This window comes from Mustela lutreola, chromosome 17 (assembly GCF_030435805.1).
Source record: "Mustela lutreola isolate mMusLut2 chromosome 17, mMusLut2.pri, whole genome shotgun sequence".
NCBI classification, from domain to species: Eukaryota; Metazoa; Chordata; class Mammalia; order Carnivora; family Mustelidae; genus Mustela; species Mustela lutreola.
In genome coordinates this window covers 2,128,295-2,152,470 of record NC_081306.1, presented here as the reverse complement: position 1 = coordinate 2,152,470, position 24,176 = coordinate 2,128,295, and the positions used below count along the sequence as shown (strand labels likewise).

The window sequence follows — 24,176 nt, the reverse complement described above, 5'->3', positions numbered from 1 at the left end:
TGTTTTATGGTTCTCTTTCTTTCCTTTCTTTCCCTCTTTTGAACTGATTACTTTCTGTTGTTCCTCGTTTCCCTCTCTATTAGCTTGTTAGCTCTACATCCTTTTATTATTCTTTCAGTCATTATCCGAGATTGCAACATGCAGTCTTGACTTATTTGAGTCTACTTTAGATTATTAGCAAGTTTACACGGCTTCCCCTTCAGTGGAAGGACCTTACAACTCCGCAACTCCCATTCACTCCCCTCCTGACTTCAATGCTGTTATTGTCATGCTTTTTAATTCTTTCTAGGTCTTAAGCCTCACTAGATGATGGTATCATCATTATTATGATTGCTATTATTTTTAATTTTACGTAGTAGTAATTCAGATCGCCCATCTTGTTAACCTTTCTGAGCTTTGCACTCCTGGCTCTTTGCAAGTCATGCTGACTCTCCGGCTGTGGCCTCAAGTCTGTCACCAGCTCTGCCCAGCCTCCCAGCTTTGCGGCAGCTCAGATCAGGGGCAATAGCTCCTTGAGGGAAAACACTTCCCTCTCTGGGTTTCCTTCTCCTGTGTGCTTTTGACCCTGTAATCCTTCACAGCTCTGTTCACTCTCCACATCTTCAAACACATTTCTTTGTTTCAGACATATTTGTATAATATTTGGTCCAGGTTTTCTAGCTGTGCTCCAAGGAGGAGTTGGTCTGCATTAACATTACCAGAAGTACCACCTACCGCCTGCACTCTTTAAAGAGCTATTTCTCCCCTTGCCCCTTTGCCTTTGGCCAAGGTCATAAACTTGAATTTGTGTCAATTAAATGTACTTATGATGCGTGAGAACATAATTCCTCTCTGTCACTGTGACTGTTGTGCTTCTAGTGAACCAGTTCTTCTGTCCTGTGCCACTCTAGTCTCTACCCATGAGTTTTCCGCAAGACTTCCAGAGACCTGTTGTCATCTTGAGGGTGAAAGAACATCAGTCTTTAATGTAGGAAGTTTACTGTCCGAGTTGTCAGAGTGCTCTAGGGAAGTGATGTATCTGAACCACTTTTCTCAGACAAGCTGCCAACCACAGAAATAAAGTAACACCCCTCAGCGTGATTGAATTAGAGGACCCTGACAGCCCGCACTTAGCATTTCTATCAGGTACCAGCGGCAGAAAGACCATTCTGCCGAAGCCCTGAGTCTTATAACATAGTTAGTCAGTGTTCCTTATTAATCACAAGTGACAGAAACCCAAACTGGCTGGAGCAATGAAGGAACATGTATTGCTCCCAGACCTGGGAAGTCCAGGACTATAGATTTAGCCTCAGGCATGGAGGGATCCAGGTGCCCAGATGATACCACCGGGAAGCTCTTTCGTCATCACTTAGCTCTAGTCTTCTCTAGTCCAGCAGGTCTCAAACTTGGAACGTGCATCAGAATTATTTGCAGAGCAAATGAAAACAAACTTTTGGGCCCCAGCCTGTTTCTAATTCAGTGCATCTAGAATGGAGCCTAAGTCTTTTAATCACCTGGCAAGTTCCAGTGGTGCCGATATTGCCAGTCCAGGGATCACACTTTGAGAACCATGTCTCTGGTCTCAGGCACAGCCCACAGGTGGCCCCCAGGGGCTCTAGGCTCTCTCTTACCGGCTCAGCAACCCTAGGGACAGGGACGGCTCCTTTCTTAATAATTCCAGCAGAGCCCGAGAGCCAGCTGTCCCCTGAACGGATCTCTAGTCTGCATGGTCTGGGAGAGGCAGTTCTGTCTTTGCCCTAGGCTGGGCCAGGAATGTGGTCAGATCTGTCCAAACTCTGTAGCCCGAGAAGAGTAGGGAAGGGCCGGTTCCCCGAAGGAAAGCCTGGGTGCTATGCAGCGGAGTGCTGCTACGGGGAAGTCAGAAGCAACTGACTTCTGACTTCTGAAGCACACAGATGTTTGCTACCCATTCTCCAGGGGTAGGCTATGGACCAAAGGACCGTCCTATCCAAGAGAAAAGAGTGGAACCATTCAGTGAGGGGGGCATGGGGAGCCCTGATTGCGTTCCTTGAAAATCATATGCATTCCCGGCGCAAAGAAGAGCTAGTGGCAAGAGGATGAGTATAAGAGTTACAGACAGACATCTGCATACATACAGACAGACAGAACTGTAGAGTTATAGACATCTGCCCATGGAGAGGCCCAGAGAAGCTCTGGAGATGAAAGAACACAGGCCCTGATGAGCCGTGTTTATCAGCTGTTTACAGCCACCTAATGAGCTGTCCCAAAATCAGTGGCTTGAAACAGCAACCCTTTGACTTCCACTGAGGACGCTGCAGGTGGACTGGATGGTGTCAGATGGCCGGTCACTCAGATGACAGCAGGCCACTTGGCCTGTGGACCTCAGCTGGGATGACCCGTCTCTGTTTCACGTGGTCTCACTAGCCAGCATGTGGTGGTCTCAGTGAGGGCACACCCCAAAGCATAAGTGCTTTTTTAAGACTCTGCTTGGTCACAATCGTCCAGTGACCTGTTAGCCCAAGAAAGCCACCAGACCAAGCCCAGCTGGAGAAACAGACTCTACCCCTTGCACCACCCACCTCGAGCAGGGAACGGAGGAATGAGTGGACACTGGTCACCGTCTCTTACACCACAGGAAGCGTGTGGCCTGATAAGGCCGCACTTCAGTGAAATGCATGGCGGTGTGGAGTACTCAGGCGTGGACCTCTGTCCCGGCGCAGCCAGCCCCCTGTCCCCCTGCCAGTTGGATTTTAGAGACGAGTGTGGACATCTCTGGACAAAAGAGGGCTAAGTCAGCTGTTTCCCTGGATCTTTCACTGCACAAATCAGTGCCCAGTTTCCAGGCCAATGGGCACCCGACCACGGCCAGTGGGGGTGCACCATGGAACCCAGAGGGCTCACGGCCTAACGGGGGCACTGCTACCCAGCTCCAGCCCTGGGATCGCCACATGGGAATGCTAATCAGAGGTTACCAGCTCGTATGATTTTTTCAGGAGACACCAGGAATTCCAATTTTCAGGTGGATTTCCTCTTTAAAAAAAAAAAAAAAAAAAGCTTGGCATCTATTTCAAATTTGAAAAAAAAGTGAAAGTGGCACAATACACATCTGCCGCTGGATTTGGCCTTCGGGCTGCTGGCTTACGATCTTCTCCGTGAACCTTGTTCTCAGATGTAATATCCGCCCATTCAGTGGACTCCCAGGTGACCTCCGAGGCCCCGCACGTGTGGTGAGGGGTAATTTTGCTGAGACCCTGAATGTGAGCTTTTCGAGAGTCCTGGCTAGCAGGTGGGAACAAGTCACCCAGCCTGTGAGCTGCCCGGCAGCCCCGCATACCCCTCTCCTCTCTCCTCCCGTGACATGTGTTATATTCACGGCAAATCTCCCGTGTTTGATAGGCTCTTTGTTTCCTGGGGAGACAGAGAGAGAGAGAGAGAGAGAAGGCAAGTTTTGGCAAGGCAAAGAGCAAGTGGAGTTAACGGGAGAGGGATGGTTTTCGACCAGAAAAGAGCAGTGTGGGATAAATTAAAATGTGCAATTTGGTTCTTGCTGGTGACACAAATTTATTATGTGAATAAATCTGCCATTCTCTAGGTGTACGACGAAAATAAATCCGCCCTCATGTGGTGTTCAGGCTGGTGCAAAACGGGCTCGGCCAAGTGAGCGATGAGAGCGTCGACACGAGTTAAAAGGTGGTTGCCTCATGTGTCGTGCGGAAATGCTCAGTGAACACGAACTGATCAGCAGAGATGAGGTTCAGGAGGATGCAAGCGCCCTGTGTCCATGTTTCTGGAAAGCCATGGGTGGGGAAGGTTTTGGTAGGGGAGCTTCAGGGTTGACCTTCAGAGAAAGGGTGATTTAATTTCTAAAAGCATCATCTTAGCATAGTATGACTCAAAGGGCACAGGCAGCTCGCGGTGATCATGCTGTCGGGGAGGAGCACTCCCTCCCAAGGGAAAGATGCTTGGGGCAGAAGTGTTTTTGCAGCCAGAACTGGACCCCACTGGAAGAAAAAGCCTCTCTCAGTATCCTTTTTGAAGAAGAGGTGAGTCTAGGGTTGCAGCGACCAAGGACAGGTGGTGGTGTTTGGCACCTTCTTCTACCCCGGTCCCGGGCCACTGAGGCAACAGAGGGCGGGCCACTTGTCCACGGAAAGACGGTAAAAAGGCAGGGGTCGCCACCCAGCTCCCTTTAGAACGACTTTATACGTGCTCCATGTGTGCCACGGAGGAGGAGCTCATGAATTGCAGGTTCTGCTTGTCCTGGCACTGCCCAAGACTCCCGTCAACACGGCGGTTTGCCCCCCCCTCATGTCACAGCGTGAGCACACGTGTTTAGCTTGACACATGACCTCAGTCGCTAATTTATAGAATCACATATAGGATCAGAACGAGCCTTGAATTCTTCAGCTCTGCTTTCCTGCAGATGGTGGAGGGAACAGGACGCAGTAGTGATATTCACAAAAACTGAGACTGACAAAGTTTGGGGCCGAAATCATTTTCTGTACATTTTGACAAAAATCATCATGCCAGGTGCCAGGGTCATAGCATGAGGCCTGTTGGGCTGACATGGCCTCGGGCCCACATGAGAACCAAGGCCGAGATCTCTTCACCCTCCTGCCCACTCCAGGCTGCCTTGCCATACCTCATCTGGCAAGCCCCGCCCACCGCAGGGCCTCGGACCTGCTGTTCCCTTGGCAGGTGCCAAGGCGGAATGGCCTCCTTGTGTGGGTATTCGCGGGGCCCGCTGCCTTCAGGTCTCCGCTCAGGTGTCACCTACCCTAACCAAGGGGCTCAAATAGTGTCTTTTTCCCTGCCACCTCTGTCACCTCTGGCCTTTGCCCCACTTTGTTCCTCGTAGCGCTTGTCTCCACCTGCCGGTAGATCCAGTGTGCACCTGCCTGATCCGTGTCTGCCTCTGTCCCTTGACTGTGAGCTCCGTGAGGCGGGGTGGGGGTGGGGCGCGTCATTCCCCAGCTTAGAGTAGGTCGAGAGCCTGTGTCATTAATAACCTTGGCCTTGCCAGGAGCCCATTTCCACCTCAGCTACCCTGGGGGCGAGGGTGTGGATTTTTCTGTTCCAGCTTCAGAGTAGCTCAAGACCAGGTCCTTGGGCTTCCTTTGACTCCTCCCCGTCCCCGTCCCCCTCGCTACTCCCAGGACCTGAGCCCCGTGTGGCCGTCTGCATCCCTTTTACCCACCCGCATTTCCACGCCAGTAAGGACCCCCCCCACCCCCACCCCTGTCAGCTGGATATGCTGAGCTGCTGCCAGTCCTCCTTTCTGCTCTGTTGGGGTATTTGTTTTACCGTCTCATCCCCCCCCCCCCCCCACCCGGCCCCGTTGCAGAGCAGACCAAGTCCCTCATAAGGAAGGCTGTAAAGTGGCCTTGACCAGGATGAGCAGAATCCCGGGTCATTTTCCCAGCAGCTCCTTACGCTTCTGTCCCTGGGAGCAGCATTGAGGCAATAACGAGAGGCAGCACTTCGCAGTCAGAACATGACCCACTCACTGTTCATTGCCCTGGCCGGCTGGCCGCGGGCATTTGAGGTTCCTTTGGGTGCCCCTGACCCTCCTGGGAGAGTGGCTTGGACTTGTTGTGGCCTTGGGGTAGGCTAGCCCTTCTGGCTCTATTGGCCTTCATAAGATTTCTTAAAAACCAGAATATGTCTGTAAATACATAAAATTCAGGGGATTTCACATAGATTTCCGATTCTAGCTTTTCGGGGGGGTGGGGGGCGCGGGGAGACCATGCTGAGAGTGTAGCTCAAACGGCAGCTGCTGGCTGGAGCTGGGCTGCGGCCCTGGCACGGGGCATTCAAATTCACAGCCACTCCCTGGGCGCCCGGTAGAAACTGATAGGCCCTCATTTTAGTTGAGCTTTCCCATAAAAACCCAGGGTCTCCCATCAGCCCCGTGCCCAGCCGTACAGGGAGTCAGCCTGGTGCAACTGCCATGCTTCCACTCCTCTCTTCCCAAGGCCGTTCTGGATGTGGCTGCTAGAACATTCCTTCAGATGCAGCATTCTGACACGGTGTAGTAGATGGTCGAGTGCCGCATGGAATGCTCAGTACTCAGCGTGGATGGTTGGGCTCAAGGACTCAGTATTCAAAGGATGCTGTGTCATAAATCCTAAGAGGTCACCCATGAATTCCCAGTGTGTTAGAGGCCGGCGTCCGTGTCCATCTTTGACATGACTGCTGGTTGATACAATCCAGTCGCTTCTGCCGAATTCAAATCTCTGCACAGACCCGCTCCCAGACTCAGACTCGAGTGTGGACGTGCAACTTGTTGGCTCCACTTGGATGCCCGAATCATACATCTCGGGCCCAATCTGTCCAAACCTGAGCCCCTGCTCTCCGCTCCCAAACCTGCTCCACCGAGCCCTTGTCACTCAGCCCTTCCTCTCTCCCAGCCACGCCCACGTTGTCCGGCCACCCCATGGGCCCTGCCTTCACTACCGCAGTCTGTGTCCCTTCCCTGCCACTGCCATGCCTTCCGCTGGCTGCAGCTGGAAACTTCTAGAAACCTAGTCCCTTCTGTCCCCAGCTCAGCACCTAAGTCAAGTCAAGTTCTCCCCTCCTTTAGAGCCTACCATGGCTCTCCCTTTCACTCAGAGTAGCAAGCTTGTGACCTCCACGGCTTTGAGTGATCCCCCACTCGGGCCTCCTGAACCTGTCTCCCTGTCTCAACGTGTCAGCCCACACACGGCACCTGGCTGCTCCGGGAGCAACTGCCCACGGGTGTGTCCATGCTAGTGCCTGGACCACAGTCTCACCCACTGCAGCCCCACTCTGTTCTGCTCTTGCCTGTTCCTCCGTAACATTTTCCGACATCTAACGCTCTGTTTTGTGGATCATTTCCCCCAGCTACTTGTCCTACTTTACAAAGCCGGGTTCCCGATCCATCTCGTCACTGCTGGGTCCCCAGTGCCGAGGACAGAGCCAGGCACAGTGGCCCTCAAGAAATATTTGCTGAGGGGATGAAAGTCAATTGGGAAAAGCCTCTTTAAGCATTCTGATAGAAACATTTCAGGCAGTTCTATTTTTAAATGGAGTTTTTTTTTTTTTTCCTAATATGGAAAGATTCCACACATAAGTAATTGAGAGGGCGTTACAGTGACCTCCGTGTGTCCATTACCTGGCCTTCGCAGTCATGAATTGATGGCCAATGTCTCTCCATCTACATCCCCACCCACTGCCCAGATGATTAGGAAGGAAATTCGAGTCATCATTTAATTTTATCTGCAGATAGTTTAGTCTGCTTTCCTTTGCTGCATAGCCCTCTGTTGGGTGGGCGTACCGTTATTTATTTCATTCAGCCAGTCTTACTGGGCTCTGTCTGCATGTCACTTTATAAAACCAATTGTCCTCTCCTTAGAACTTCTGGAATCGCCCACAGCATTGCAATGCTTTTTTTCTTAAATTGGGATGTAAAGTCTTTGCAATTCTTGTTGCCCATGGAAAAGCAAAACAGGATAAAGTAAAATATTCCCAGATACCCATCTGTCTCCACGAGAGCATATATTAGTCCCCATAAGTACTTCGTTAGAGCTTACAACTTTTTATTTAGATGCGATTTCAAACTTAAAGTTGCAAAGATAGCACAGCTGACCCTCCATAGACCCTCCAGCCACACTCACCGGCCGGTAACATTTTGTCCCAGGTGATGGATTGAGTGATTGATCAGTTTTCTTTTACATAAGCTCCAGGCCCAACACGGGGCTTGAACTCACGACCCCAAGATCAAGAGTGGGGCGCTCAACTGACTGAGCCAGCCAGGCACCCCCTGTTCCCACTGATTTCTGTCTGTGCTCTGTGTGTATCTGTGTGTGGATGTGTACTGGAGATTCAGTTGCAGACACATTCTCCTTTACCTCTAAACACTGCAGTGTGCGTCTCCTAAGACTGGGGCGATTCATTTCCCATGAGCACAGCACACTAAGGAAATTCAGGAGAGTAAGCATCACTATGATACCGTTATCTGCGCTACACACTGTATTGGGGCTCCTCTACTTGCTGTAGTAATGTCCTTTCTGCCAGTGTTTTCCCACCCAGGATCCAGTGCCAGGTTTGAAACCACATCCTGCTGCCATGTCTGCCCAGTCTCCTTTAATTTGGAATTGCTCTCTGGGCCTTTTTTTTTTTCTCCCCTTGTCTTGTGTGACCTTGACATTTTTGGAGAGTACAAGCCAGTTGTTTTATAGAATGCTCCTCGATTCAGGCCTAACGGATTTTGAGCTGCACTCCGTGAATGCGGTCTAAAGGCATACCCCATTTCCACCTGCAGGACCCGGAAGCCGCCGCGAGAGACCCCTCTCGGCCACCCGAAAACCTGTGCATGAGGCTGAGGACCGAGAGGAAGACGCCTCAGCGGTGCTCAGGGCCATCCAGGTGGAGAACGAAGCTCTACAGAGGGCCCTCCTCGGCAGAAAGACTGAGCCCTCCACCAGCCCACTGCAGGTGCGTTCAGGGGCAGAGGGCAGGGACCACAGGAGGCTCCCCGGGGACCCGGTAGTGTCTGAGCAGCACTTGCAAAAGGAGATGTTGCATAGGCATCCTGAACTCATATCTGCCCTGTTTTCCTGCCCCTGACCCACTGCTCCTGTTCCAGAAACTTCCCTGGCCTGGCAGGTGTTTGTGTTTGTGTCCGGCACCTTCAGCTTTGCACAAGAGGCAGGAGGATGGAGGCTTTGGGCACGCCTTGGTTACACACCGCACACTTCCAGCTGCTCCCCGGGCTCTAGCACTGGCTGCCCTTTGGGGCGTTCATTGAGCAGTACCTGTTGTCTGTCTTCTTGGAGCTCAGTCCTTTGCTCCTGACATTTGTGTCTGTGGGATCTCAGGACGGTCCTTGCGCCTCTGTGCCCTGTCTGTCCGTGCAGAGTAGACAGTGGATGGCTCTCTTCTGACCTCAGATCATGTGATCATATCATTCTAGGACATGGAGGGACCAGCAGCAAAACCGTGGACCAGTCTGCCGAAGGGCAAGGAGGAGAGCCCTGAGGTCGGTGAGGACTTGAGCAGGTCAACAAAACCTTGTGCCCACTGTCCCCAGCAGCACCCAGGAACCTCCAGACAGCTTCCCGCTGTGGTCCCTGCAGGCACTCCCGGTGCTCCCTGAGCACTGTGTCATTCTGCCCATTTCACGGATGGGGAAACCTGGGCTGGAGTAGCTTGCCTGACGTTCCGAGGGGGGGGCCAGAACTCACTCAGGCCCGGGGACTCCAGTTCCTTGTTACGTTTCTGCTTCCTGACAAGACAGCACAAAAACAGATCTTAGGACCCTGAATAAATCAATTGTATCTGTACCTACCTAGGTCAGTCAGGCCTATCTCAGCAAAGAGGGCCCCAGCAAGCTCAGACGTGAACGAACACCACACCTCGAAATGTGTTTGTTAGATTGTGCACAAGTCTAGGCCATGTGCTCAGAATCCAGAGGTGGCTCAGTCAGATCAGATTAGCCCCTGGCCTCAGGGAGCTTGCAGACTAGCACACAAAGCCATAAATACACAGAGACGACTGCAGAGAGACACAAGAGGAGAAGATAATAGATGGTGGCTCCCCTCTGGGAGGGCGGTCCGAGGAAGCCCCTTGGAGGGTCCTGTTTGAGCTGAGCCCTGTGTCTTAGGGAACGAGCCAGCAGCACGGAACAGCAGGTAGAAGGGACAGGGGAGTGCGTTGAAGTGGGAAGAACCTGATTAGTGGTGGGGATGGGGGGCCCCAGCGGGTAGGGGGACCGACAGGGCAGGGAAGGGACCCGAGGTGGGAGGGGAGGAGGGAGCTCCCCGGAGCACCACTGAGGTTTCCTTTAGATGTCCCTCCTGTTCGTTCCGTCTTTCCCAGCCCTTCCTTCTCCTCGTCCGCTGACGTTTCCGACTGGTCTGCGGACTGCCCACCCCGTAGGCATGATTTCTGGATAACTCGACCCCGGACCCGCAGAGCTTCCAATAACTAAAATCATTTGCAGATAGAGAACGGAGCACGTTTCTAGTTGAGATGATAAATGTCAAAGGAGGATTAAGAATGAAAGGGCCATAAGGATGTCACTGGAATCCTTCCACGGAGTCTGGTTACTTTGTAGCAAACAGAGCAGGGGTGTGACCGAGAGGGGGAGATAAGGTTTTGATGAGAGAAATTTTTCAATAGCTGATTGAGGAGATCGTTTGCTGAGACCCCCCGGATCATAAGAACCAGGGATCTCGTGTCTTTTTGCAGAGGTCGTGGTGGGCGGTCCTGGATCGCACCAGCTCCTGTAGACTGGGTCCCTCTCAGTCCTTTTCCCGCTTCCTGCTTCTAAGCATTGCCATGCCCCCCCCCCGCAGCGTCCTACAGCCCCGGCCACCAGCGCGACCAGCCCGGCCAGCCCGCAGGAGCCGTCCAGGGCAGCAGGGGGAGCCAGAGCCGTCAGCCAAGCCATTGACAGAATCGGCCTTTTGGGGAGCAGGTACTTACCAAGGTGGCTTCAACACAGAACCAGAACCCCGCAGCAATGCAGCGATGAGAGTCTCGTTGTCTGCGCCTTCTCTTTGCTTCTCCTGTGTTACCCCAGGCCCACGTAAAGCTGCTCCCGTATACCGGACCCTCCCTCCCCCTCCGGCCCTAAAGCACGGAACAGAATTTATGTCTTTCCTGCCGGAGTGTCTTTGCTAGTCCGGTTCCGTCCATCCTGTGTAAGATCTTATCCACCCCCCCAGAGTAGCCCATGCAGCGGACAGTGGTGAACTCGCTGTCAGTGGGCCGGGGGTGGTGGGAGGGGCCCCACCCGGGCATCCCTCTAAGAGTCTGCAGTCCTCAGACTGGAAACCAGGGCTGTGTCCCCTGGCGGCCATGAGTACAAACCCACGGGTTCCACGCGGGAGAGGGCTAGTCCCTGAGGGTACTTCCATCTGATAGAGCTCTGTTTGTGGGCGGCACACGCGTCCCCCAATGCTGCTTTCTTCGTCGTCAAGATCCTTGGTGCTCTGGGGTCTTGAGGGTCCCCCGCCTTAAACAGCACATGTGGGGTGCGTTTGCAAACCCCACTCTGCTGAGTGGGGAATGCCTGTGGTCCCAGAAACAGGAGGTGCAAAGTAGGTGTGTGGCCCAGGAGTAGTGGGGGTTTTTAGTAAAGGTCCAGAAAGCAAATTCTTCAGGACTTTCACCTGGTTGGTTGGTTGGTTGGTTTTAACAGCCCTTCAAAAGGTAAAAGCCATTCTCAGCTCAGCTCGCAGGCTCTGTAGACTGTGATCTGCCACCCCCTTGCTCTAGACCCTTCCGAATTACCAGTCAGCTTCGCCGTCTTAGCCGTCTTTCCGGTCTGATGCCATCTCGCCCCGGACAGCTTCTTCTCCTTGGCTCTTCCTTCATGCCTAGTTACCGGTTATTATAAGGGGGGGAGGGGGGAAACAGCCCATGCGCACCTTTGAGCTCTACGTGAGGCAGGGACTCTCTTCTCAAACCGCAGCTTCTTCTGAGCTAGAAAAGTTGGTGCTGATGGGTCTGTTCCCTGGTGTGAACCATCTGTCACTGCCGGTGTGCTGAACCAAAACCCCCTTTCAGGCAGCAGCAAACGCTTCTGAAAGTGCTCCAGGCCATCGAAAGCGACTCTGCCCGGCTCAGCACGGTGGCTTCAGCAACGGAGGAGTGTGTGCCAGACCCAGAGGTGAGAACATTGACTTACAGGGATTTCTAGATGCATTCGGCATCTCGCCCGAAAGCCAAGGGCGGAAGGGTCCCTCGGTGCCATCATCCACGTGCGGTGGGGATGGTGACACGGGTAAACGTAACGTCCCTCTGCCCGAGTCTCCATCCCCCTCCCGCCCAGCACCCAGGCAGGCATGGGATGGAACCAGGGGTCACAGCAAAGAGAAGCCTGTTCACACAAGAGGCAGTATAAATAGCAGGTAAGCCCAGAGGAGAACGTCCAACAGCGCTGGCCACCAGGAAATGCAGATTAGAGCAGCCTTCATGTCCCACTTGATATCTGAGCTCTAGGATTTTTTTTTTAAGATTTTATTTATTTATTTGCCGGAGAGAAAAAAAAGCAGAAGCAGAAGGAGCGGCAGAGGGAGAGGGAGAAGCAGGCCCCCCGATGAGCAGGACTTGATCCCAGAACCCTGGAATCATGACCTGAGCCGAAGGCAGATGCTTCACTGAACTGAACCACCCAGGTGTCCCTCCCAGATTTTTTTTATGATAACCTCTAGGACTGGCAAGGTCAAAGCAGGCTCTCCCAGCTGGCAGCAAAGTAAATGGGTGGAATCCTCTGGAAAAGCAGAAAGGCCGGGCTCAGGAACAGCCTCAGAGACACGTAGGTCCTGCCGGCCCAGCGGTCCTGCTTTCTCACACTAAGGAAATCGCTGAACACAAAGCCAAAGCTCCAGGCACAAAGAGGTCTGCTGCAGACATGATTGGAAGTAGGGAAGAATGAGGAAGGAAAGAACCAGAAATAACATAAATGTCTCATGATAACGGAGCTAATCGGGAAGGCATGACACATGAGCACAATGCAGTGGTGTAAAAGGAGGGGAATTATCATTATGGCGATTATGCAGGATGAGAATGGCGAGGAGACAGAGTTAACTGCAAAAGGGCGATGTTCATCTCCATTGGGTCTGTTGTGACACTGCGACCGTGCAAAGCCGCAGCCGTGCGACATGTTAATGCACGTGAACCTAAAGGCCAAGGCAACGTCCGGGCGGAAGGGTAACGGGGGTTCACGTTTCTTTTGTGTTAGAAGGTATGTGTCCCCCTCATATCCTTCTCAGCCCTTCCTTTACCCAAGGCACTCACCACTCCCACGAATGGCCACGTAAGCCCTCCCAGAGCCACGCAGAGAAGTCCCATGACAGCAGAAAGAACCCCACGCCAGCTTGGACCCGAGCTCTGGCTCCGGTCTGGTGCCATTGTTTAGAGGGCGTGTAACCTTAGACAGACCTCTTAGGCTCTCTGATCCTGGGAGCGTGCGGCTGTCACGTTGGGTAAATAATCCATGACCACAGGCTGCCAGGAGGCTGTGAGGACAGGCACCTCGATGGCCTGGCCTACGGCAAGGAGGAGCTCGCAGATTATCAGTTGGAAGTTCGACATCTAGAGACATGGAGAAGATTCAAGGCTTTACCCCACCCCTCCACGCCCCTTGCATGAAACCGTTGCTTTCTCAGCCATGAAGATCCTAAGTGTGGTAAAACCTGAAGCACGTTAAAAGGAGCCTGGGTTGATCAAGTCTTCTTAAGGTGAACAAAAAACCTGGGGCACATGGAATTATCCAATGAAGGGAAGGAGGTGATAGACTCTTACAGTAGATACCACAGTGGGGACCAGGTGGGGCTTGATCCAGCAGCTCACGCTGCGTCTCCACCATTTCAGCTGCATCCTGGAGCTCTGTCCGCACCTCAGCACCCAGGCCCGGCTCTGCTGTCTCCCTGGGACCCTCAGTAGCTGGACTGGTTTCCACCTCTTGCCCTCATCCCCTCAGGCCCTATGGTCAGGAGAGTAGAGCATGTCCACCACCCACAGGACCAAGAGGGGGTCCTGGGCCCATCACGGAGCCCCCCTCTCCTGGTGGCTCAGGGGACCAGCCACACTGCTTCATTGGACCAGTCAGGCTCCTCCTCCCCAGGGTGGGAAGGGGCCCATCCTCCTCTAGGACCACCCTCGTGGCCGAGAAAAGAGAAGGGGTGACTTCCCGACCGGAAAATCAGAGGTTCTTGGTGAGAGCAGGGGAGGGGGCAGTGAATGCCAGAGCCCAGGAGCTGCCCAACCAGCGCTCGCCTTCAGCCCCCACGAGGGATTATAACTAAAGCAAGCAATTCAGAAGCAGGTGAAAGCCATCGAATCCCAACCCTGGCAAGTTGTGACACTTCCTTAGTTAATAGACCCTTCAGCTTCTTCATTTCCAAGCCCCGCTGCAGGACTTCACACGTTTCAGATTGCGCGGGTTGTGCGATCCAGCAGCCCCTCTGTGAGGCAGCCTGCCCGCCGCCCATCTGGGCCTCCTCCTCTGAGCTGCCAACAGCCAAGGTGAACTGTGCCGCCTCTCCGGGCCTTCCTTCGGGCTCACCTTGGCAGGACAGCGCCCCTCCCAGCACAAGTTCATCCACCTCCCAGTCCCAGGGGTTGAGGGTCCTCACTGTCCTGTGCACCTGGGACTCACGCCCGCACAACCCCCTGTGGCAGAGAAGGACAGCACTTGTGGGCTCTGCTGACAAAAGCCAGCCCTGTGTCCCTTCTTGGAGCTGGGAGCTGACCTCCCCCCTTCCCTCCCTCCCTGTCCCCATCCCCATCGCGTGGCAATCAAGGCGCGTCCAAACACACGCTGCGAGCGATAGCACGTCTCGCTGGCTCTTAATTAAAAAAATAAGTAGGGAACAGTTGCTGCTCATTTGCTCAACTCCCTGCTCACAGAACCGTTGCAGATTACCAGTGCTAATTAACAGAGGGCATGTGCACGCGGGGAATGCACCATTTTATGAGCGACTGATCCGTGGCGACCAGCACTGCAGTCAGGCCCCGCAGGGGCCTCGGGAAGCCATTCTGCAGCGTGACTGTTTACTGATGGCATCATGCAGCCCCAGACCAGACCGCCGACCCACGAAGGAGGCAGAACTCGAATCAGCTCGGGGAGAAATGGCTAGAACTGGACCCTTAGGGAGCGCACCTGGGGGCCAGGATGCGTGGCAGAGCCTTCCCCGGTGTCCGGATCTCCCTTAGTCTCCACGATGGGATGTCAGAGAGATGATGTCATCATCTCCTGTTTCCCAGCCAGGCCGAGGGACATCAAGTGACTTGGCCAGGGTCCCGCGTTACCGACCCAGTTTATCTGCGAGGGCGGCCGTAACCGCACACCGCAGACGGGATGACCTAACAACAGAGATGCGTTTTCTCACCTTTGTGCGGGCTGAAGTCCAAGAGCAAGGTGTCGGCAGGTGTGGTTTCTGCCGAGGCCTCTCCTGCTTTTCAGAGAGGCATCCTCTGGCTGTGTCCTCACGCGGTCTTTCTCGAGCATGCGCCCCCCCCCCCCCCCGCCCCGTGTGTCTCGGGAGCAGCGCTCCCCTTTCTGGAAGGACATGGGTCGGACTGGATTTGGGCCTCATTCATGGCCTCCTTTTACCTGGGTCACCTCTTTTAAAAGCCTTGTCTTCAAATACAGCCACATTCTGAGGTACTGGGGTTAGGGTTTAGCGTCTGAATTTTGCTGGGGGACATAATTTAGCCCATAATACTGTCCCCAGTTCAGCCAGTGGGCCACAAAGACTCAGTGATGGGGGAATGAAGAGCACGTTCAGGCAGAATCTGTTGCTTTTTAGACATTTTTTGTTATTTGCAAACTCTTACAGAAAATACTGCTGGGGGATGCCTGGGTGGCTCAGTGGGTTAAAGCCTCTGCCTTCAGCTCAGGTCATGATCCCAGGGTTCTGGGATCGAGCCCCACATCGGGCTCTCTGCTCCGCAAGCCAGGAGCCTGCTTCTCCATCTCTCTCTGCCTGCCTCTCTGCCTACTGATCTCTCTCTATCAAATAAATAAAATCTTTAAAAAGAAAATACTGCTGGGGTTCCACGGTAACTATGTGTTTTTTTAAAGATTGTATTTATTTATTTGAGAGAGAGAGAGCACAAGTAGATTGGGGATAGGGGCAGAGGGAGAGGGAGAAGCAGGCTCTGCTGAGCAAGGAACCCCACATGGGGCTTGATCCCAAGACCCTGGGATCATGACCTGAGCCAAAGGCAGACGCTTCACCGACTGAGCCGCCCAGGCGCCCCCAGTAATAATACTTTAAGTGCCTGACAAATAGGAGCTCTTTTAATCTTGGTAATAACCGTGTGTAAGGGTGCATTCTTACCCTCCTCATATGACTGGGGAAACTGAGGCCCTGAGTGGCTAAATTAACTTGTTGCTTAGTGATAAGCTGAATCCAGCCTGTCCCATTTTGATCCTTTGGCATTCTTTTCTCTTTGTTAAGGATAAATTGAGAATAAAAGGCGGAGACATCGAAGATGCCATCTGTGTGACCTTGGAAATCCTGTCCAACTGGGGCCATGCGTCCTGGGTGGGTCTCACGGAAGTGGAGTTCTTTGACCTGCACAACACCAAGCTTTATGTGTCGCCCCATGACGTGGATGTCCGGACCACGGACACGCCTGGGGAGCCGGGCCACCTGGTCAACAGGAGCTTCGCTGTAAGTGGCGGCAGTGCCCGAGTGTGGCTCAGCCTCGTATTTTGATGCATTTTCTCTGCCCACAATAGGGCTGTGGTGCAGGTGCGGGTGATACAGGTCTGGGGAGGGGAAGAAGAATAGAATCTTCCTCTGTCGTTCATTTGGGCAAAGTAGGAGGAGCCTGAGGGAAAGGTCCCGGTGAGGGCCTCCCCGGCCATCTGCCGAGCTCATTCCCGGATCCCTGCTCTGTGGGGTTTTCTTGGGAGGGGGAGCAAAGTGGAGTCCCCTTTCCTCCACCCTGGAGTTTACCCCAGGCACTGCCAAATGTGGGACCCCTGGGGGTCATTGAGGCCATTGCCTTCGTTTTATAGACAAAGACACTAAGGCCTGGGGAGGAATATGAATTAGTCAAGGTCACGCTCCTAGAAGGTAGTGGGGCCGTGTTCATAGCCCCACTCAGGCCCCAGGCCCACACCCGCTCAGCGTCCTGCTTCCCGACCAACACCAAACCTTCCTGTCCTTTAAATACCTAACGGTCAAAAAGGAAGAAAGAGAGCGCTGGTGTTTGCTCCTGTCTCCGCCTACATGTCGGACACAGAGGCTGGAGGTGAGCGGAGGCAGGCCGCCCCGCCCAGTGCCCTTTCCTCTTCTGTGCTTCAGCGTCTCTGTTAGTTCCTCCAGGAGGGGCCTGAGAAACTGGGGACAGCTTTGGCCTCTGTATACGGGTGGGCAAGGCACAGAGGTGACTTGTGGACAACTTCCCTTGGGCGCTTGTTGGCACCTTTTAAAATTTCCTCCCCTGTACTGGTATTCTCAACTCCAAAGAACAAGTTATTTATTTTTCTGAAAAAGTATACAAATGAAAACATTCACCGTACTTTCAGTTCCTGTCCCCTGCCAGGCACGGGGCATCCTATGTATAACTTTATTTATATCTAGTGGGACACAGGCTTGAGAAGCAGAAAGGCCCGTGTTTGAAGCTTACCATCTACAGCCTCGTGAGCGCGGGCGACTCACATGACCTCAGCCTCGTGAGCGCGGGCGACTCACGTGACCTCAGCCTCGTGAGCGTGGGCGACTCACGTGACCTCAGCCTCGTGAGCGCGGGCGACTCACATGACCTTTAGTTTCTCGTCTGTCACGTGGCACAGTCATAGCTCTTCTCTTGCAACAATATCACGAGGATCAAATGCAGCGCCACGCCTGGCTCTTCCAGAAGGCTCCAAAACATCAGTTCTTACTGTGTTTGTTATTGTTGTTATTGACAATATTGTTATTGTCATAGGATCGATACCATTAAGAAGTAGATATTCCCATTTAAAGACGAGGAAACAAGAAAGGCGAGCTCTCGGAACCTCAGTCCTGGGGACCCACATTCTGACCTTGACTCGGTAGCCTTTGGCAACTTGCCTGTCTTCTCTGAAAATCAGTTTCTCTGCCTCCTGAAAAATAGAACTGGAGGGTGGATAATCCGTAGGACGGGCTTGTCGGCAGAAGAAGTGGGAGTCTGGCTCACTTTGGCAATTTCTAACAAAGAACTTTGTTGCAAGTCTTGGGGTAGCTGGTCAGTTGACGGTCCCCCCGCCCCCAGGCCAGAAGGGGCAGCCCCAATGGCCACGCTGGGGGTTTAGGTGGCATCCAGAATGCATGAGCACCAAGGATGTCATCTTTTCGGGGGAGCAGGGGGCAGTGTTGGTTCGTTGGTTGGCCCTCCTGTCACTCTGCTGGAGACACACCATCCCAGGAGAGGAAGGCTGCTGGCCAGCCTGGCTAGGGAGGTGGGCACCTGAATGCCAGTTACACTGAGATGCCACAGCAGGGCAGGGAGGCAGTCCTCCCGGGAGAAGCTCAGCGTCGTTACTGAAAGGAAAGCAGGGGAGATGCTAGGTAGCTGAGAAACACCACCGTCCCCAGGTTTAGACTGGGTGGTGACAGCCTGCTAAGACCAGCAGCTCTGGGACCTTAAAAGAAACAGGTCCCATAGGTCATGGCCCGTGGGAGGCTCTGGCCTTGCGTTTCCTGCTCTGCTTCCTGCTTTGAGTCTGTAGGCGCTGTATACAGAACAGAGCCTACCGGGGCGATAAAAAGCGTCATTGGGTTTGACTGGGACTGGTTCTTAGGATGACTTTCCTTTTCCTCTGTTCAGCAGAAGCTGGGTGAGCTTTGCTACACAATAGGCCGGAGGCTCTGGTGGGATCGGGGTTTTAAATTTTGGGCCCCAAGGTTGGGACAGGAGGCCGCCGTCTCCCGCAGGCTGCCCGATCTGTGGGCCCAGCCCTGTGTGTGCGGGATTACCGCTGACGCCCTGGCACGGGGTCTCCCCGATGGTCGTCCTATTTACTGGGCCCGGGACCTCCAGTCATAACTGCCTCTCGGGACCACACAGTTTCACTGGGGTTGATTAAAGACCCACAGCGCACGGGCCGGGCCGCAGACATCCCTTGGCCCGTCCCTACGGGAGCCTCGAGTTCCTCTCCGCATTTGCTCAATGAGAAACCAGGGCACAAGGAGGACAGGCAAGTTGCCCCGGCCACACCGCCGTGGAGTCGGGGAGCGCGGCTGCAGTCGCACCCGGAGGAACTGCACGTGGAGCCTGGGCTCGAAAGCGCAGTCACTTCAGTGGAAGAGAGCGGGAGGGGCTCGTGCTTGGTGCAAACGCTTTTCCGCTCTGCGCCCACTGCATCTCTTACTGGCCTCGCCAAGGCCCGTGGCTTCAGGATAGTCCAAATGGATACACCAAGGCTCGCCTGCTTCTCTGAGTTCCTGACTTGAATTCCCACTGATTCTTCCTCCAAAGTGGAGCCCAAGTCTGGCCCCTTCTCTCCATTTCCCTCGTGGTCCCTAAGTCCGATCAGTGTGCCGTCCCCTCTTGCTGGCACTATAGAATGGCCTTCTGTCACTGTCTTCTCTTCCGGTCCCTTCCACTCCATTGTCTACTCTGGGTCCAAAGTGATGTTTTACAAATGTCAGCCGGCAACCTTCCCCTACTTAAAACCCTGGCCATGACTTTCCAGCCCACTTAGAAATAAAATCACGTGCCTCCCGTGGCCTGGGAAGCTGTCTGTAAACAGGCCTCCAGCTCTGCCTGCCTCTCACCCCCCCTATGCCCGCACCAGGCTCCAGTAGTCACAGGGGCTTCCTTTTGCGCCTCTGATGCTCCCAGCTCACCTCACCTCTGAACTCTTCCAGAGTTCTGCCTTCTCCCCGTTTGGATTTCGGCCCAGATACCACTGTCTAAGCAAGCCCTTCCCTGACTACAGCGGGGAGGAGTCCTGTTACACACCATCCCAGAAAATGTCATTTTTTTCAGGGCACTTCTCACATTAAGAAATGATCTTGTTGCTTGATCATTCTCTGTCTCCCCTCCGTCAAGCTACACATCCTTGTCTTCCCTAGCCATACTGTATCCCCAGCATGTAAATGTACCACACATTTTTTTGTACTTTTTACTTGGAAGTCATCATACAATCATGGAAATTATTTTTTAAAAACTGTGCAGAGAAGAGAAAAATAATAGAGGGAAGTGAAGCCAAAGGTTGGTTTTTTGAAAAGATTGACATAGTTAACAAACCTTTAGCTAGGTTTGTTAGCTAGGTTTGACAAAGAAAAAGGAGAAAGGATTCAAGTTACTGAAATCGGGGATGAAAAGGGGTACATTACTCGCAACCTGGCAGGGGGAGAAAAGATTATAAGGGAATATTCTTAATAATTTTATGCCAACAAATGAAGATATCCTGGACAACATCCTAGAAAGACACACATCACCGAAACTGACCCAACAAGAAGTAAAACACGTGGCTAGACCTACAGCAAGTAAAGAGATTGGATTAATAATAAAAAAAACTTCCCACAAAGAAAAGCCAAGAACCAGATGGCTTCATGGGTGAATCATACCAAATATTTAAAGAATTAACACCAATCCTTCACAAACTCTTCTAAAATATAGAAGGGGAGGGAACACTTCCAGACTCATTCTATGAGGCTGGTATTACCCTGACAACAAAAACCAGGCAAAGACATCCCAAGAACAGGAAACTATAGACCAACAATCCCTTATGAATAAGACATAAAAATCCTTGACAAAACATCAGCAAACCAAATCTACCAGTTCATAGAAAGATTTATACACTGAAACCTAGTAGAGTTGACCCCAGGAATGCGTGTTTTATTGCTCAATATACAAGAATCCATCAATGTAATACAACATGTTAATAGAATGGGGGAAAAATAACCATGTGACTCTTAATGAATACAGAAAAAGCATTCGACAAAATTCAGTACCGTTCTGTGATGAAAACCATAGATGAACCAAGAATAGAAGGAAACATTCTCAACCAGATAGAGGGCATCCGTGAAAACCCACAGCTATCGTCGTGCTGGTGAAAGAATGCAGACTTTCACCCCAAGATCAGGAATAGGACAAGAATGACTGCTTTTTCCCTTTCTGTCCAAGCTTGTCCTGGAGATTCGCCCCAGGGCAGTTTGGCAACAAAGGAAATAAGAGGTTAGAAAGGAAGAAGTAAAACTATATTTGTGGGTGATACGATCTTATATACAGAAAACTCTAAAGAATCCACAAAAATTACTGATAAAGTATAATCAAGTTCAGCAAGTTTACAGGATGCAAGACCAATATACAAAAAAAAAAAAAAAAAAAAAAAAAAAAAAAAAAAAAAAAATCAGTTGTATTTCTCTACCCTAGCAATGAACAGTCTGAAAAGGAAATTAAGGGGGAAAAATCTGTTGAAAATAGCAGCAAAAAGTGTAAGATACTTAAGGTAGCCCTATTTTTAACTTCTTGAGGAACTTCCATATGTTTTCCACAGTGGCTGTACCAATTTAAATTTAAAAAAGAATAAGATACTTAAGAATAAATTTCACCACGGGGCGCCTGGGTGGCTCAGTGGGTTAAAGCCTCTGCCTTCGGCTCAGGTCATGATCCCAGGGTCCTGGAATTGAACCCCGAATCAGGCTCTCTGCTCAGCAGGGAGCCTGCTTCCCTTCCTCTCTCTGCCTGCCTCTGTGCCTACTTGTGATCTCTGTCTGTCAAATAAATAAATAAAATCTTTAAAAAAAAAAAAAGAATAAATTTCACCAAATAAGTGAAAGACTTATACATTGAAAAATACAAAATATTGTTGGTGGGGATTGAGGAAGACCAAATAAATGAAAAGATATTCCATGTTCATGGATTGGAAGAATTAATACTATTGATGTGGCCGTGCTCCCCAAATTATCTACAGATTTAATGCACTCTTATCAAGATTCCAGCTGCCTATTTTGTGGAAATTGTTAAGCTGATCTTAAAATACATATGGAAGTTTAAGGAAGCCAGAATAGCTAAAACAATGTCAGAAAGAACAAAATTGGAAGACTCACACTTCCAATTTCACGACTTACTACTAATCTTTGGTAATTGGGATTGTATGGTACTGGCATAGGGTTAGAGAGATCAGTGGAATAGAATTGATGGAGAAATAGACCCTTACATCTACAGTCAATTGAGTTTCAACAAGGATGCCAATACTATAGTTGGATAAAAAAGTCATTTTTTTTTTTAGCAGATGGTAGTGGGACAACAGGATTTCTGCACATAAAAGAATGAAGTTGGATTTGTACCCTAACATTGTCTACCAAAGCTAGCTCAATGGATCAAAGGCTGTAAAACTCTTAAAAGAGACATAGATATAAATCTTTGTAGCCTTGAGGTTTTCAATGAGGTCTCAGATATGATATCCAAAGCACAAGCAACACAAGAAAAAATAGATAATTCAGACTTCATCAAAATTTAAAACACTTTTACATCAAAGGACATTCATCAAGATAGTGAAAAGCTTACAAAATGGGAGAAAATATTTGCAAATCATATATCTGATAAGGGTCTATCATCCAGAATACGTGAAGAAAAGAACTCTTAACAACAAAAGGACCCAACACCAGCTTATGAAATGGGAGGAAATATTTGCAAATCGTATATTCTGATATCATCCAGAATACGTGAAGAAAAGAAGTCTTAAACTCAACAGCAAAATGACCCAACACCTTAAAGAAAATATGGCCAAGGTACTCTGCATAGACTTTCCTCCAAAGAAGACATACATGGCCAAGAAACAGATGGAAATGTGTTCAACATCCTTCATCATCAGGGAAATGCAAATCAAAACCACAGAGAGAGATCACTTGACACCCACAAAGGTGTTACTGCTTTTGAAAAGGAAGAAAATAACAGCATTGACAATCGTGGGAAAAGCCTACCTTCCCAGTGGGAACAGAAAAGAAAAATGGGGCGGCCATTGCGGACCGTAGTTTGGCTGTTTCTCCAGAAGTTAAATGTAGAGTTACCACATGACCCAGCAATTTCACTCCTGGGTACAGACCCAAGGGAACTGAAAATGTGTTCCCACAAAAGCACATACATTGATGTCCACTGTGGTATCATTCATAATTGCCGCTAGGTGGCAATGACCCTAATAGCTACGGGCCCAAGGGCCGATAAAGAAAACGTGCTGTAGCCATGCAGTGAAATAGTACTCAGCTCTGAAGAGGAATGGAGCGCCGACATCTGCTACATCACAGGTGAATCTTGAAAGCAGGGCACTGCGTGAAAGAAACCAGACACAGAAGACCATTTTAATACGATTCCATTCATAGGCAGTGTCCAGAACAGGCACTTCATAGAACCAGAAAATAGATCCCGTGGTTGCCAGAGGCTGGGGAAGGCAGGAGTGGGGAATGACTGCTAAAAGGTATGGGGTTCCTTTTTAGGGCGGTAAAAAAATATATATGCCAGAAAAAGATAGTGGTGATGATTGCACAGCCTTGGAACATACTAAAGAACAACAAAAACACCGAGTTGCATGCTTGAAAGTGGTCATTTGATAGATGTGAATGATATCTCAACTAACAGAAGTATAGAGAGGTCCCATGTGTCCTTGCCCAGCGTCGATAATCGCTGACATCCTGTGTAACCATAGTACATTATCAAAACCAGAAAACTGATGTATCATGTGCAGATCTTCATACACGCATTTGTGTGTGTGTGTGTGTGTGTGTGTGTGTGTGAGTTCTAGGCAATTTTATCACACGTAGATTCATGTAACCACGACTACACCAAGATACACAGCGACAGTTCCATCACCACAAAGGAAGTCCCTCGCGCAGCCCTTTATAGCCACACCTCCTCACACCCGTCCCTGACATTGGCAACCACTGATCTGTTCTCTGTGCTTTTTGTCACTTCAAGAATGCTATATAAATGGAATCCTATTGCCTGTAACCTTTCCGAGACCGGCTCTTTCCGCTTGGTATAATGCCCTTGACATCCATCCAAACTGGTGTGTGTATCAGTAGCTTGTTGCTTTTTGATTACGGTAATTTATTAAATTGGGGCTACTTCTGTGGGCAATCCAGCATCTGCCCGAGGGCGTGGATCTGCGTCATTGGGTTAATTCTGCAAGAGGAAAGCACCTTTGTTAGGAATTAGGGACCTCCAGCAAGAGGCCTACCCTGACCATCTGTTCTAAAAAAATGCCCTTCCATTGGCCATGAATAATTCTCTCTTATTTTCTTTGTCCAGTGTATCCCTGACTGATTTTTTTTTTCTTGGCAATTTTACTTGTTTGTTTCCCCAGCTGGTGCAGAGCTGGGACCTGGTGGGCGGGGCTTCGCCGCCTACCCTTGCATGTGGCTCCTGCACGAGGGGGTTTATATTGGGCGAGTGGGTAACAGATGTCGATGCCTCCCCAGTCCCTGGTCCTTCCTCCGTGTGTGTGCGCCTGCCTCTATATTTCTCTGATGGAGGATTGTCTTTCCGGCCCCGGGGGCCCATTTTCCCTCCCATGAAGCAGACCCAGACTGGGGGGGGGGGATTGAGCCCCCAGGAGCCGCCCTCCACCTACACTGGTGGGAATTGGGGTGTGACTACCCCAGCTCCCTTGTCCCGAGGGTGGCCTTGCTCTGAGGCGTGTTCTGCTCTGGCTCCCACATTCCCCGGTGGCACCAAGCTCCAGATGCCGCAGGAGGGGCCGCCGGGTAACACACTCTTTGTGGAATGCCTGTTCGCCCTCCCCCCCCCCCCCCCCG

At 51.3% G+C, this 24,176-nt stretch overlaps 1 protein-coding gene across 3 annotated transcripts in view; it reads left to right on the top strand.

Annotated features, from left to right (window-relative positions):
- The window catches only part of KATNIP (katanin interacting protein), a 172,867-nt gene that overhangs the window by 97,645 nt on the left and 51,046 nt on the right, over positions 1–24,176 (top strand). For all 3 annotated transcript variants that reach the window (XR_009349240.1, XM_059154775.1, XM_059154774.1), the window contains exons 10-14: positions 8,246–8,418; positions 8,897–8,962; positions 10,281–10,402; positions 11,497–11,599; positions 15,900–16,115. Coding sequence is in view for 2 of the 3 variants with exons in the window: in XM_059154775.1 (XP_059010758.1) it covers positions 8,246–8,418; positions 8,897–8,962; positions 10,281–10,402; positions 11,497–11,599; positions 15,900–16,115 (680 nt within the window). In the remaining variant the exon portion in view is untranslated. The remainder of the gene's footprint in view (positions 1–8,245; positions 8,419–8,896; positions 8,963–10,280; positions 10,403–11,496; positions 11,600–15,899; positions 16,116–24,176) is intronic.